Below are 16,229 nucleotides of genomic sequence, written 5' to 3' on the forward strand. Positions count from 1 at the left end.
CTCTGCAGCCTTTTCAGATTGGCTTCTTTTACTTAGTAATATGCATTTAAGATAACCCATGGCTTGATAATTTCTTTTTATCACTGAATAATATCCCACTGTATGGATTTACCACAGTTTGTCTCTACATTCGTCTATTGAGAGCCACCTTGGTTGCTCCCAATAGTTGGAAATTACAAATAAAGTCTATGCAGGTCTCTCTGAGGATGCAGTTTTCACCTCATTTGGGTCGATAGCAAGGAACGTGATTGCTAGATCATATGATAGGTTCTCTTTTTATTTTTTCTATTTATTTTTATTTTTTTGACGTGGACCATTGTCAGCGTCTTTATGGAATTTGTTACAATATTGCTCCTGTTTCACGTTTTGGTCTTTTTGGCCGCGAGGCATGTGGGATCTTAGCTCTCCGACCAGGGATCCAACCCACACCCCCCGCATTGGAAGGCGAAGTCTTAACCAGTGACGGCCAGGGAAGTCCCCGGTTATCTTTTAAAACACAGTTTCAGCACCTCATCCGCTTTCTTGAAAATCTCTGGGGCTCATCTTTGCTGATGAGAAAGTCACAACCCCACGGCATGGCCAGCACGGTTCGCTGTATCCCAGCTTCACGTCACCACACGGACCTTAGCTCCCAGCCACACTGGCCCAAGACTCCTACCTCAAGGGGCTTCTCGTAATTTCTAGAAGGCAGTTCTTTTCCTTCCAAGTGGGATGTTTTTTCTCTTTCTTCTTCACCTTCACAAACTCCGATTCACCTTTCAAAAGCAGTTATACTCCAATAAAGATGTTAAAAAAAAAAAAAAAACCTATAGCTAAATAACATCACGTTTCAAAAGCTTGTCCCCTTCTCCAGAGCAGGAATAGCTATTCCCTCTTCTAGACTCTGCCTCTTATGTCTTCAGCACAGCATGGGAAGCTCCGTATTGTGATTGCTAATGTAATATTGATCCCCTCTACTAAAAGGAAATTGAAACTCTTGAAAACACACACACACACACACACACACACACACACACACACACTACTTAAGGGAAACAATTTAAATAAAACATTGTGGAAAATTACCCTCTAAATATTTGAAATAATGTTCTATAAAAGGACAGAAAGTACTATGTACACTTATGTTATACATGTAAGCTTTATTTTGCCCAAGAATATGGAACTGCAGTATGTGACCTTTCAAAAACAGCAATAAACACACACCAAATGTCATCCAGTTCCACAAGCAAAAAACCTACACACTTTGCTTGACACTCCCTCTCCCTTAGCTGCCAGGTACAATCACAGGGTATTGACTATTTGACCTCCTAAATATTTCCTCAGTCTGCCCTTTTCTCTCCACTCCACTCCACTGCCAAAGTCTTGCCTGGTATTGCAGTAGACAGACCAGCATTCTTGTATCCAGACTGGCTCTCTTTTCCATTCTTCACACTTTAGCCAGGGTGGTCTTTCCAAATGCCTACCTGATTGTGACATGCTCTGCATAAAAACTTTTAATGTTCTCCCAGTGTTTCTACGGAAAGACCTAAACTCTTAACGTGACTATCTAGTTTGGCACATGGTTAGCACACAGATCTCAACTCCTACTGCTGTCTCCTTCACACTCTGCATTCCAATTTTGGTTTTCTTTTTGTCCTTCAAATGGTCTGTCTCTGCTTCTGCCCCAGGGCCTTTGCACATGATGTTGCCCTCTCCAGGAATATTCTTCACCCCACTCTAAGCCTAGTGAACTCATGCTGATGTTTTAGATCTCAGCTCCGATTTGAATATTTTTCCATACCAACTCAGGCTAGGTCAGACATGTTTGTTACGTGTTCTCATGGAAATCATTCCTTTTCTTGTAGGAACTTGTCCTATTTTGTAGTGATATGATCAGTAGTGTAAATAATTGTCTCCTCCCCTAGACTTTATGCCCCAAGAGTACCAACTATATCATTTTTGCTCGTTGTGTATATCTCCAGATCAAGAACAGTCACTGGCAAGTATATAATGTCTAAAATTCATGCATTTATTTAACCGATAAACAATGGATAAATAAATGCATGAATCTTAGATATTATTAAGTATAGAATAATGGAAACATGTTTCCAAGTGTTCACAGTATTCAAATTTATTATGTAATATCTGGGACAGAATGTTTAGTATTAGTATCATTTATAATTAATATAATTCTTTCCATTTCATAGTGTCACATTCTCAACTAACAGCCTGAAAGTAAAGCCATTTAATTCATTAATGCCTGTAAAATTTCATAATATAACATGAAAATAATTCAGTGGTAATTAGACAATTAAATCCATGGCAGAATTGAGCTTCATGGTGACAGCTTCACCTGGGTAGAGTCATTTAGCCAATAGGTTGACATTTTCCTCTCCCCAGACACTCTTCTTCCCAGGAAGTGTTACTATTGCCTCTTTTCTTACTTTCCTGACCTTTCTCTTCAGTGTTCCATGTTTGTCCTTTTGTGTTAACCTTTGGAATTATCGAACAACTTGCAACCAGAATCTGGGAAGTCATGGCCGATGTGTTTCTAGCTAATAAAGCAAAATCAAAGGAAAGCAATCCTCAGGTTATCATTTCAGCACCACATGGGCTTCCTCTGTATTCCACACCTTCAGTGTTGATGATGATTCTTTTTCTTTTTTTTCTTTTTGTTAGTGTTAGTGATTCTTTATCAGATACTGACCTCTTTTATTCCAGTAAGATGATTTATTTGATATTCTGGGGGGGAAAATTAAACCTCTTACATTTGGTTCCTATTTTCAACATTGTTATTATTAATAATTATTTGCTCAGCAGTAATATGTACATAAAATATCACATGGATAGAAATAAAAACATCTTAATCCATTCCTTATGTGGACCTATGCACTCAGAGATGTAAAATCATCATCTATGACATGGGATAATGCTATTCTTCTTCTTGAAGCATTTTTAACAGCATTATTAAATCAAACAAAATATATGTGAATGGCCTTTGAAAATCATAAAGCTCAATACAAATTAATATTATTCAATGAATATGGCATTTTAGGAATATTGTAAAACCTACTTGTACTTCCTTCATTTTTCTATGGAAGCTTGCATTTTATAGGTTGGATAAATGGATAGTTTTGATTATCTGTTTGGTTTTGTTTTTGTTTATACAAATAAGTGGTTTTGACTGGGTACGTTTTTATTAGGAAAAATCCACAATGCTAACACACACAAAAAAAGTTTTATGGAAAGGTCTAACTTAAAGTGGAGCTTAAAGAAAAGAAAGTAGAAAAAGCTTGTAGATGCGTGTAGAAATAGGCCTAAGGAGAGAAGCATGCAGAGCTGTAAGAATAGTTTTAAAACATAGTTCAGAGAGTTAGGCGGAAGAAAAAAACTGATGAAAACAAGCCCATGTTCACTCATAGAATTTGGCAAAGTGAAAGTCACAGTTAAATATTTGGCATTTTTATATTCAGTTTCTCAAGATAACACGGGCCAAAACTTACAAGGAGATGAAAGAAAACGTTGATCAAGGAAGATAAAGCAACCAGACTCAGTTTGCGTAGGACATGGTAAAATATTGAATTGATCGAACTACAAAAACTAACAAAGTTAATTTTTTTGCACAGCAAATTCTGCTCTTGTTTTGGCTAACAAAAAATTCTAGTGCAATGAATTGAAAATGTTTGCTACTGTATGTGATAATATCTTGGTCTAGTTAAATATAAAAGAGCTGAATATTTTCTGCAGCATTTGTTCCACTCAGGAAATCTTTGTTGCATCACCATTCCCCACTCCCACCATCACCACCACCATTAGTACCCTGATGCTAAGAACACAGGTTTTTTGGGTTTTTTTTCCCCCAAAGCTTTAGAATCCCTTAATTATGCACTCATTTCTTAAATGCTATCTCCCTTTATTTCTTTCTTCTATTTCTGGTATATGAAATGTTTGAGGGACCTAGACCAGGTAGAAGATCACACCAAGTCAAGTCCTAATCCAAACTCAACACTCAAGAGACATTAGGGAAATGGAATGAAATAGAAAATAAAATAAACACTAAGATGGCTGATAATTTTAAGTAATTTATCCAGTGGCTTTAATGATCTTTCTACTCCTTCCTTGAGGGTCATTCATTGGAGAAATTTTGTTCTGGAACTATTTTACTTCCCTTGCGGTTGCCCTGCCTGCTGTCAAGGCACATTTCCTGTCTTTGATTCCCTTTTAGAATTATGTATACTAGGTTGACCAGGTATAACCAGTGAGGTCGAGCCGAGGTCAAAAACTCAGACAGCCTAGGATCCATTCCTGCTCTACCACTTACTAGCTATATAAATTCTCACCAAGATACTTAACTTCAGCATCATCCTTTGTTAAAAGGAATAAAATGAGGTAATAATTCGTGTAAAGCATTTAGCATTGTGACTGGCTTACATTAATAAAAAAATAATAATTGCTACTAATTCTCACTTTAGTTCTCCTTTAATTAGATTTATAGTCACATCCAACCATGTATATAATAGAGCGGTGTTCCCTAGACTATTTGTGGTGAAGGATAGTATTTTTAAAAATTTTCCAATCTTTTGCAGAGATATACTTTCAGAAAATATAATCAAATTAAGTTACTAGAAAATATTTTAAGTACAAAATAAAAGTCCAGAGTTTTTATTTTTATATTCAACAGTTAGTAAAAATATTTTGTTAAATTGCTATAGAAGTTTATAAGTGTTTTTGCTCAGTTTTGTGCTTGTTTCATTGCAGACCAGAAATAAATAATTTGTAGATAGGTACCAGTTCGTGGGTCATGCTTTAGGTATTACTATGATGTGGGCTGTGCAATAGATTTTATTATTTACCTTTTGAATGAGGTAACCTCATTTCTAAGATGTTCAAATGCTTACTGATATTATCATGGTTAGTATATATATATATATATATATATATATATATATATATATATATATATTTGGCTTTATGTAATATGTGTGCTGTAACAAAACTACACGTCACTAACTGAATCTGAAAAATCCTTAAAATAAAGGATGAAGTAATGCCAACACTCTGACTTCGAGACATTACTAATCTCTGATGAAGCCTGTGAGTATTTCTCAGACCAAGAAACTCTTTGCATATTACAGTATGCATCTGCTATTATCATGACGTTATTCACTCTGATTGTTCAGAAAATTATTAAAAAGTCATGGCAGCACTTCTCCTGGGTTTCATCACATACATCCAGTCTGATTCCTTTCACATAAAGCACTATCAGTTTTATGTTTTCTCTTTTAGGCAAAGTTATATACAATTGACCCTACACATGTTGGAGAAGTCTTCTATTGAGGAGCTGATGTACGACAAAACACCAGAACACATGTGATCTAAGAGCTCAGTTTTTAATCACGAATGTAAGGGAATGTAAGACTGCAGTGAGTTAGAGGATGGTTGGCAGCAGAGGGTAGCCAACTCAGTTTCTGTTCTGTTCAGCGTTTCTTTAATTGATCAATGGGGGGAAAAGGAACGTACAGCTTGGGTAAAGGGGAGAAGAGATTCATTTTGAGTACTCCTATGTATTCTTGTTTCTTTAAACTCTTTTAATAGTATACTTTTTCCCCCTTAACAATTATATCCTAAGACATGTGACACTTTTGCCAAGATGACAGCATATATCATTCATTACTGTTTTCCATCTGTGTTTGATTTCACATGTAGTTAGATATAGATAAAGAGCAGCTGTATAAGGTACATATTTTCTGAGTTTTAACTGAATAATAATTCAGTTGAATTAATTATCTGTACCGGTTATCAATTCCTTAATGATACCATGTAGCAAACAATGAGTGCTGAAGCGGCCTATAACAGTTAGGTGTATTAATGCTTGTGCACCTAGAGTCATATGGAGATCGGCTAGGTGGCTCTGTAGATCTTGGTAGGACTTGATCACCTGTCTGGAAATAGACTAGTTTAGGTTGGGCAGCTTGGCTGTGTTCCACGTGTGTCTCGTCTCCGGCAGGCTAGCCCAGGGGTGCTCTCAGGGCAGTGGATGAGGTTGAGAAGGCAAACCCACTGTACAAGTGCTTGTCAAGCCTCTGCCTTCTTCACCTTAGCTCATAGTGGGAAGACAAGTCACACTACATGCTATGAGAGCTTTGATCCAGGGAGGGTGAAGAATTCAGGCCATTTTTGCAATTGATCACATATCTAAAAAAGTGCATCTCTTCAACTGAATGATAAGTGAGTAGGAACAGTTAAATTATTCATCTTGATGAAAATAAATGTACTTGGGCAAGTTAGTTAAACCCTCTGGGCTCAGTTTCTTCGTTTCTAAAATGGGGATAATAATGGTACCAATCTCACAGGATTATAGTGCGGAATAATTAGTTGATTAGGTAAATGTGTAGAACAGTGCTTGGTATAGACGTATGCACAGTTTGACTGTTAGCTGTAGTTATTAACATTATTATTATTACCATCATCTTCATTATTATTATTTTGAGGCATCACTGTTAAGCACTGACAAATTGTGAGAATGGTATGTGGTTGTATTAATACTTTCTTAAGCATATTTATTTTGTGATATTTTTGCTAATATTTATAGCACTGATACCATCTGTTCATGTTACAAGCATTATTATTTTAGGAATTATACATGTCTATATTCTAGAGAAAACAGATTTAACATTATAGAACTAGTTGGCACATGTTTTAATTATGATCTTAAATCTTCTTATTTAAAGATATACTGCAAGTACTTTATATTTTTGCTTCCATTTCCTTGCTTTAATAAATTTTATACTAATCTTAAGATGGTAGAAAGCTTATGAATAATGCCAATTTATTTGATATTTACTAACATTTCGTGATCATATATTGATATTAATTTGTTCTGTATGGTAACAGGAACATATACCAATGCTTCCCAAGCTCTCATATGCATACGAATCACCTGGGGTCTTGTTAAAATGCAAATTTTGATTCTATAGGTCAGCCATGGGGTCTGGAAATCTGCATCTCTAACAAGTTCCCAGGTGAGGAAGTTGCTATTGATTCCTGAATACCACGCTTTAAGTAGCAATGATATATTTAAGATTATATATATGTATGCATAATACATATAAAAATATATATATTTACATTAAATAAATAAAATAAATTACTTAATATGAATCGTTATAACAAATAAAAGTTGTTCTTGCCACAATTGTTTAAAAGCATAATGTCATAAAAAGAAAATACATATTAAATATAACATAATAAATTAAAATATAATATTTAGTAAAAGAAATAATATGTCTAAAGATATATATATCAAACATCTCTAAATGTCAAATAAGGTCTTTACTGGCAAAACAAAGCCTTCATTTACAATTTTGTTTCCCCAGAAACTAAGTAACAGCTTCTGGTCCTATAAATACAAGTACTTGTGGAGACTATTTTGTTGGTGAGAATATACTCAAAATCCCTGGGTCCTATAATCAAATAAAAGCTGCCTCTTAAACATGTAAAAAAGTATACTTTTTTTCTCCCTGTGGGCATTAGTCACAGCCTGATATTGTACATATTTGATTATGTAGAATTTCAGATAAATAAAATGCATTAGTCAACTAAATTTTCTACTTTTGAGCATTACCTACAAATTATTTTTTGTTTCAAAATTCATGACTATAAAATCTTCCAAAAGGTCAGAATATTCTTCCCTTTATATGTAATCTTAAGAGTGTTCTGTATTTCTTTTTTAAAAAACTGCGTAGTGTCAGAACAGTATCATTAAAGGATATAATTAATTTTATTTTATTTATTTTATTTTTTAAATATTTATTTATTTATTTACTTGTTTGTTTATTTGTCTGTTTGTTTGCTTTGGCTACGCTGGGTCCCAGTTGTGGCACGCAGGATCTTAGTTGTGGCATGCAGACTCATAGTTGTAGCATGGGAACTCTTAGTAGCGGCATGCATGTGGGATCCAGTTTGCCGACCAGGGATCGAACCTGGGCCCCCTGCATTGGGAGCGTGGAGTCTTAGCCACTGGACCACCAGGGAAGTCCCTGGATATAATTAATTTTAAAATTGTAGAAGATGAAGGAGATTAGTATAAATTTCTACTGACCTCAGGATAAACCTTGGTAGACTACATCTCCCAAAGGTAGAAAGGGAAGAAAAAGCTAACTGAGAATACAGACATGTTAAATAGATCATTGAGATTTCCATCTTAAGGTGTGTCTAATTAAGTTGAAACCTGTTAAGAGTAAATAACTACTACCCTCTTCATGATAACAATTAATATTTGAGTTGTACTTTTGGATTCCATTTATAGATTATAATATAGCTATAGTTTACAATTCAATTTATAATTTACAAATTATTTTTTGTAATGATTTGAACCACCCCTATTATCTTATTTGATATTTGCAAGAAACCTTTGTAATTTGTTGTTATTCTTCAAGTGAGAACTTGAAGTCTGAGGCTCCCTCCTCCTCTCAACTTAAGCCTGGGGAGAAATATTCATAAGAAGTCCAGGGTCAGGGCCATTATTAGGCTGTTGATGGGAGGGGACTGAGTTTTTGATGACTGTAGAATATAGAGATTAATAGAATATTAATAGCTATTATTTACTGTGCATTTATTATGTGCTATTTCCCACAATATGTCTAATATCATTTCTCTATTCTCTCTTTTTAATCTATTTTGGAATTGCCTTGTATTCTAATAAATGCTATAAATTTGTGGTGGTGCTGGTACTAGGCAAACCTGTAGATATCAACCAAACATAATTTTCATGTAGTTGTAGATAAAAGCAAAAGAGATGTAGTAACTAAATGGAATTTGTGGACTACTACATAGCTAACTACTTTGACAGGAAGCCCAGGCTCATAACACACCGTAAAGGCTTTTCCAGGGATGAAACTCTGATGAAAATGCTGATTCACACTGTATGCATTTGTATACATGAACCTAAGTGCAATCCAAGCTTAATTTGGGAATATTTGAAACTAGATTAACAATCTTAGATCAAAGTTGGCAAAATTTTTTAGCAAAGGACCATACAGTAAATACCACAGTTTTTGCAGGACATACAATCTCAACAACTCTCCTCTGAACTTTGTAGCGTGAATTTGGCCATGGATTGTAGTTTGCCGACCACTGGCTTAGATTCTCAAGGTCGCTGTTAGCTATTAGGCTATGATTATGCTGAATTATCTGGGTTTATGGCTTATTTATTGGTTACCAACTATGGAACATGGGTCCTCTATTCCCTCCACCCCCTCCTCTCATCCTGAACCGAGAAGCCCTGCTCGGTGCATGCAAATGACCCATCGCAGTATTTTCTTAAACAAAGACATTTCCCTCAGAAGAGGAATTCTGCCGCTACTGTTAATAAGTACACCACAGATGGTCCTTTCATTTCAAAACAACCACAACATAAAAGGAGATAGGAAATTTTTGTTTAATTGTTGCGTTTTTCTATCCTGTTATTTGATGATTTCGTTTGGCAAAGTTACAAACTAATATTTAAGCTTCTGCTGGAACTCAACTGCTGTTGCTTTCTGTTGTGATGGTGTTGCTGGCTCTAAATATAGGCTGGGCAAGAAGAGAAAAAGACACATCAAACTCCTTATCTATTTCATTTTGGCAGTTTCAAAGCGTTTATATTTGAGCTTAAATTTAAATAAGTCTTCTCATATTATCACTGCCAGTTTTAGAATGTTTCACTGGCGCAGTCGTGGTATGACTCAAATAGATAAATACCATCAGTTAGGTTAGGGCTGCGTTGATAAGCCACCTGGGGTTCCTTCTTTCTTTAGTACTGTTCTTGCCACTCTACATTGCAGGTCTCAAACTGGGTGCTCAGGGGGCCATCTCAGACCCTTGGTCCGTGCTACATTGAACAACAAAAACAAGAACAAAGAAATAGCTGCCACCATACAAAGGAGATTTTTATCCAGAAATCTGGATTTTTTTACTTCCTTTGAAAAACCAGGAAGAACTTTTGCAGATCTAAGGTTTTTATTTTCCCATGAGAACCGTCATCCTTTCTGCCATTCTGTCCATCCCCTCAGCTCTGAGCCCAAGTAAGGGGCATTTATCCTCACATGGTGCTGTGTTGGGCTGCAGCCCGCAGGCCTGCAAGCCCTGTACTTGTTCAGCTTCTAGACCTAGGAAAGAGCCCGGAGTCAGGGATAGAGAAATCAATGGTTTACTGGACAGGGGGGGGAATCTTACACCTCTGAAGCAAGATCCTAGAGCGACACCCCACGGTGTTTGGCAGATGGCAGGCAGGAAGGGCAGCAGTCTTTGCCCCCCCGGGGGGAGGGGGAGGTTACCAGTTATAGGGGGAATTGACATTCGGTTGGTTCATCTGTTACCAGGGAAACTAGCAGAGGGGCATGCCCCTCCCCACCCCTTTGATAAGCTATCGGGGCGGAGATGTTCTGATCTAAAGATTAGAACAGTCACTAGCTGGGACAGGGGCAAGTATGCAGGAAGGTCAATCAGGTGAGTAGGGTGTAGGTGAAGCAGGCCCTGGTCCAGCGGGGAATGTCCTGAGAGCAGGACAACAGCCATCTTGGGGGGCCTGATCATAGAGGCTAGGTGCTCTGATGACGACAGCCTGCTTCACTCTCGTATCTGCCTGGTCAGTATAGGCATTTGAGTTTGTGTTTCCAGCCACAAACATGATCTCTGGGGAGCTCATCAATTACAATTTTTTCCAATCCTACCTATGGGACTATTCACTCCATCTATCCCTCTAAAGCATATTGTAGGATTCAAACACAAAACTATGACTCTATTAATTCTACAGTTACTATAAAGAGCATTTTTGCTTGGGTTATGTGTGGTGTGTTTTCTTTATTTGGTCAAAGTCACTTTTTCCTTGCAAGGAAATACCTTGTAGATGTTAGTGCCAAGAAAAAGAAAAGATTTTCTCTCTTTAATAATTTGTATTACATAAAGCCTTTCTCTTTTTGTCTCAGCTACCAGGAAGTTCAGAACTCAATTTAATAATGTGTCATAATTCTGGTGATATTTCTCTCCTTATTTTATGCACCCTTGATTATTAAATTAATACTAATTACTAACATGAATACACAACTACACATGTCCTACAAACAGTTTTCAAGTCCATTTTGTAGGAGATTGGGCTTCAACACTTCAGTATATAAGTGTTACTAACTTCTCAAACCATCCTCCACAAAGACAACAGAATATAAAACACTAATCAGACTATATCATCATCATTCCCTTGCTTATTCAATAACTCTGCATGTCTACCTCTTGCTTATAATAAGAAGTCTAACCTGTTTATCAGAGTGCCCAAGACCCTTTATTACATTTCTCTAACCTAGCACATCATTCTGCATTTCGGCCCTCACAGTGTCCCAGTAATGGACTAATGATAGTTTTCCAAATGTAACATGGCATTGCCCACGTCTTGTCCTTCACAGTACCATTTACCCCACCTATAGTCCCTCTAGGAAGGTAAGTTTACCACAGCAAATATTGCGTTGTACTAGTATTTTTAAGCACAAAAATTTTAATAAAATTCTTCCAGGAAGAATCCTGTTCATTTTGATACATCTGAGGCTGAGCCCAACTGTTCATACAACATTGTTCTCACTGACTAATCATTTAACTAAATTTTGGTTTGCAGAATTGTTGATAGAATTGAAATAACTGATACAGGGTTATTTTTGACTATAAATAATGGGAAACCTTTTCAGAATAAATATTGAGTGCTTACTATATGCCAGGTCCTCTTGTAAATATGTAACGTGTATTGATTCACTCAATTCTCCCAACCACGGTATGATCCTATGATTTTTGTACCCATTTTAGAGATGAAGAAACTGAAGCCCAGGGATTAAGTAATTTTCCCAAAGACTCACAGCCAGGAAGGAGTGGGGTCAGGGTTGACCCCAGGAGGTCTGTTTCCACAGATGGCATTCATAGTCACCCTGTCTCCCATTTGCAGGTTGAAAGTATATTTGTCCCTTATGACAGCAAATAAGTAGTAACCAATCTCAACTTTTATTAGTCCTACCAGTTCTCATGAGAATGATGGGATTATTTTGAACTCCAATATTTCATGAGCAGATTGTATTCTCGAAATGTCTAGAGAAGTCTAGCAAAAAGCATTAGACAATAGTAACTTTGAATGTAGTGTGTATGCATGTAAGTAGGTGTATGCACATTAATTATTTAACCAAGAATAAAGAAGGGTGAAAAAGTTCCAGCCAGTCTCCACCATCACAATCACCTGAAGGCAGTGGCTCTCACTGTGGAAGGCAGAATCACCTCCTTATGTAGTTACTGGCACGGCTTGTAGAAAGGGGATGTGTTATTGACTTCCTTGGAGTCTTAAGATGCAAACATTTGATTTAAAAAGACTTAGTGACAGAGACGTACCTAACGACTTCTTCCACATCAAGGGTCTTCATTCTCATTCATATTCAACTTAGTCAGTTTCGAGTAGAGACAATACACTTCTAATTGCTGATGGTAAGGCAAGCAGCGTCCTCCGTGTTTCGTACATTATGGCAGTGGGGATCAAGTGAATATCAGGAAGGGTTGATCACCCTATGGACCTGCATTTCCAAAGCTGGAGGCCTTCCTGTCTCGAGATTAAGGTCAGTCTTCAATGGTCCTCTTAATAAGGTAAGGCTCTGGGCAGAGACCTGATATCTTAGTCAGCAGGTGCCAGTTCCTCTCCCCACTGAGTGACTTACTGGGTCAGCCTTTACCATACCCACTCCCAGTTGATTCTAAGACCGGTTTTAACTAGTATTAATAAATAATATGCTTAGCTGCCTTGGCCTGTCTCAATAAAAAGACAAAGGACATGCCAAAGTCTAATCTGTTTGTCCTAGAAGGTGCACATTCAACCAACATCTTATATTTATTAGTCTTAGAGCATTCCATTTTATTTTCCTCACCACAAATGTATGAACACAGACCCTTTTATCAGTCTTTCCTCTGAAGTAGGGCCTGGAGACTGACTCACCGAGACTATCATTTATTAGTCAGAGAACTAATAGGATATTTGGAGAAATAAAACTTTGCGGAAGACCAGAATATTTATTTGGATGGTATCTAATTCAAACCTGAGGTAGCATCATCTCGAAGAAATGAAGGTCTGCATAAATTCCTTTGGGAGGGGGCTAAACCTGTCTTCTGGCTGTTTTAATCTCATCAGATTAATCACTGCAACTATCATCTTTGTCATAAAAAGCACCTGCCATTAACAAAACCTGTTCCCCTTGGAAAACAATTTAACTTTCAGTGAATTAAAGTTATGGGGCACTCTGAATAAATTGTATCCTGCAAGAGACACCACTTGATAATTAACACTCTCATGGGAAATACTGAAAGAACATTTCTACAGACAATAATGTCACATTCCTTATTATGGCTAGCATAACTTTAACTCTTAAAGGTTTTATATTTTTAGACCCTAAAGGATATGTTTTTCAGAATGTGTATAGAAAATAACTTTTTTAAAAGAAAAACAAAAGTTACTATTTTCTGTAGTCATAAAAATCTATTAAGGTGAAAAAAAATTTAACTACCTGATATTTTTAAAAAGGTAATGACAATAAAGCTCTGTTTTGCATCTGTATTTCATAAATATGGGCGAGCACAGTGTTGAGCCTATTTAAAATAGCCACAAAAGCTAGTTAAGTGACTTCCATGGTCTGTAGCTAGGAAGGCTGAATTTTTAAATTATTTTTCACAGAAGTCTATCAGAAATGCCTTTGTAGGTTAAATTTTAGAAGTATGTAAAACTCATCTATGAATATTTGTGTTATTAATGATAATCATAAAGTAGCAAGCTTTGTGTTATTCATCAATCAATGTAGATCATGGCTTCGAGAGTCATGTTAACTCACTGTACTCTTTCCAAAATTTTTATTTTTTGGCTGCGTTTGGTCTTCATTGCTGTGCTCGGGCTTTCTCTAGTTGCAGCGAGTGGGGTCTCCTCTCTGTTGTGGTGTTCGGGCTTCTCATTGCGGTGGCTTCTCTTGTTGTGGAGCACGGGCTCTAGGTGCGCAGGCTTCAGTAGTTGTGGCACGTGGGCTTCAGTAGTTGTGGCTCACAGGCTCTAGAGCGCAGGCTCAGTAGTTGTGGCACACGGGCTTTGTTGCTCCGCAGCATGTGGGATCTTCCCAGACCAGGGCTCGAACCCGCGTCCCCTGCATTGGCAGGCGGATTCTTAACCACTGCGCCACCAGGGAAGCCCTCCAAACATTTTATTCAGGGCAGCTGTTGATGATTCTCTTCGAGAGTTCCAGGGGGACTCTGAACCATGGATTAGGTCGTGATTTTCAGCTCCTGTCACTATGACCAGCTAACATGACACCTGGCCTCTGCTCCAGGGGCTAGTTTGTATGCCAGCTGATTGTCAGGGGCTTAGTTTGAGGTGTCAGCTTGTCTCTTTGTAGGTAAAATGTATCACCCTGTAATATCAGTGACCTAGTGAACAACTGGCAACAGGGTATCATGTAATTATTCCTATGTAAATATAGAAAATAGGCTATACCTTACACGTATATTTTATTTTGTTTAGTTTGTTGTGAATACAGGATGCTACTTTAGCCTGTTGTTTCTGTTTATACTCTGGTTGAATTGTATTCTGTTCAACTGAAATTATTTTGAGTTTGCTCCTGTATTCTATTTTCTAGTTAAAGGACATCCATACTTTTGCCTATATATATACACACACACACACATAGGTATATGTGTGTGTGTGTGTATATATATATTCCCAAAAGTAGCAACTTCTTCTCTATTCATTGTATGTTGATAAATGTATATGGACAATTAATACCTACAGGAAGAGGTACATCTGGCCATCCCTGCCCAAGGGCTGACTCGTTGGCCATCGTGGGCAAGTTTATGGAAGAAGGAAGAGGAAGCATGAGCAAGCTCCCATTCCTTCCTCTAACTTTCATTTCTTCCTTTTCTCTCAACAGGAACTTTTTACCCCTGAATGCAAGTTTAAAGAATCTGTTTTTGAAAACTATTATGTAATCTACTCATCGATGCTGTACAGACAACAGGAATCTGGGAGAGCCTGGTTTTTGGGATTGAACAAGGAAGGGCAAGTTATGAAAGGAAACAGAGTAAAGAAAACCAAGGCAGCAGCTCATTTTCTACCCAAGCCATTGGAAGGTGAGTGTTATGTGTGTTTTATCCCTATCAGATTTATCACACATTTATCTTTCACACTGATGACTCTACCATGGCCACAAGGAGCCCTCATGGAATGCTGGAAATGTTCTTTATCTTGATCTCAGTGGTGATCCACAGGTGTCTACATAAGTTGTGCATCTAAGATTTGTACACTTTACTGTATATATGTATATGTGTGTATATTACGTATATATATACATACACATATATTCCATTAATTTAAATATGTCCGTACTCATTTCTCACGTCTCAGATCCTAACTACCCCAACCTCTCTAGCCCCTAAATAATTTAAATTAATTAATTAATTTAAGAAATTTAAAATCTGTAATGACGTTATAAAGCTGTGACTATGACAATAGGTATACTAGAAAAACTAAGTTTTGAGTATTATGGAATGTTTGAGTATTTGCCCATTTTGCTATTATCTAGCTGAAAGTAACCACATATTTGTGAATTAGTATAATTACAGGAAATATAAAGAGTTAATAAGTTGGCCTTTAAAGAACTTGTTGATATTAGATATCTCCCTTCCAAACTGCATAATTGTTTAGTAAATTCAAATGTGGCTTGACCTTCTTTTACACTCAGCTGTAAACAATGAAGCCTTCAGATTTACTTTGATTAGATTTCTGGAGAGGAGGCTACAAAATTTTAATTAATCAGAAACATCTGCACATTTCTCATTAAGGATTCTACTGGAAGTGTCATTTTATCTATGTAACATTTGTTTGGGAACTACCAAAAGAAATTGATATTGAGGCTTTTCAAAAGTGTTTTCTATTCAAATGCTTTTGTTTACCTTTTGCAGAAAATCAGACCTGCAGTAACTAAGTAAACGTTTGAAGCCAGCTTACACGGTTCAATTTTTCTTTTTGTTTCTTATTCCTACAGGAAAGCATTAGTCATCAAGAGAAACGCATATTGGTTTTATAATCCATATTGTCTTTATAGGAATAAGATAATTTGAAATATTGGAAGTTAATTATTAATTATCTGTGGACATATAATTCAGCTTTCAGTTTGCCTACATTTGGAAAACCAGTCTTGTTGGTTAATACCATCTTT

General features: G+C 36.8%; 1 protein-coding gene across 4 annotated transcripts in view; it reads left to right on the plus strand.

Moving 5' to 3' along the window:
- The window catches only part of FGF14 (fibroblast growth factor 14), a 621,331-nt gene that overhangs the window by 601,146 nt on the left and 3,956 nt on the right, over positions 1 to 16,229 (plus strand). For all 4 annotated transcript variants that reach the window (XM_007196803.2, XM_057532955.1, XM_057532954.1 and 1 more), the window contains one exon: positions 14,943 to 15,141. In XM_007196803.2, coding sequence (XP_007196865.1) covers positions 14,943 to 15,141 — 199 coding nt within the window. The remainder of the gene's footprint in view (positions 1 to 14,942; positions 15,142 to 16,229) is intronic.

This window comes from Balaenoptera acutorostrata, chromosome 18 (assembly GCF_949987535.1).
Source record: "Balaenoptera acutorostrata chromosome 18, mBalAcu1.1, whole genome shotgun sequence".
Taxonomy (NCBI): domain Eukaryota; kingdom Metazoa; phylum Chordata; class Mammalia; order Artiodactyla; family Balaenopteridae; genus Balaenoptera; species Balaenoptera acutorostrata.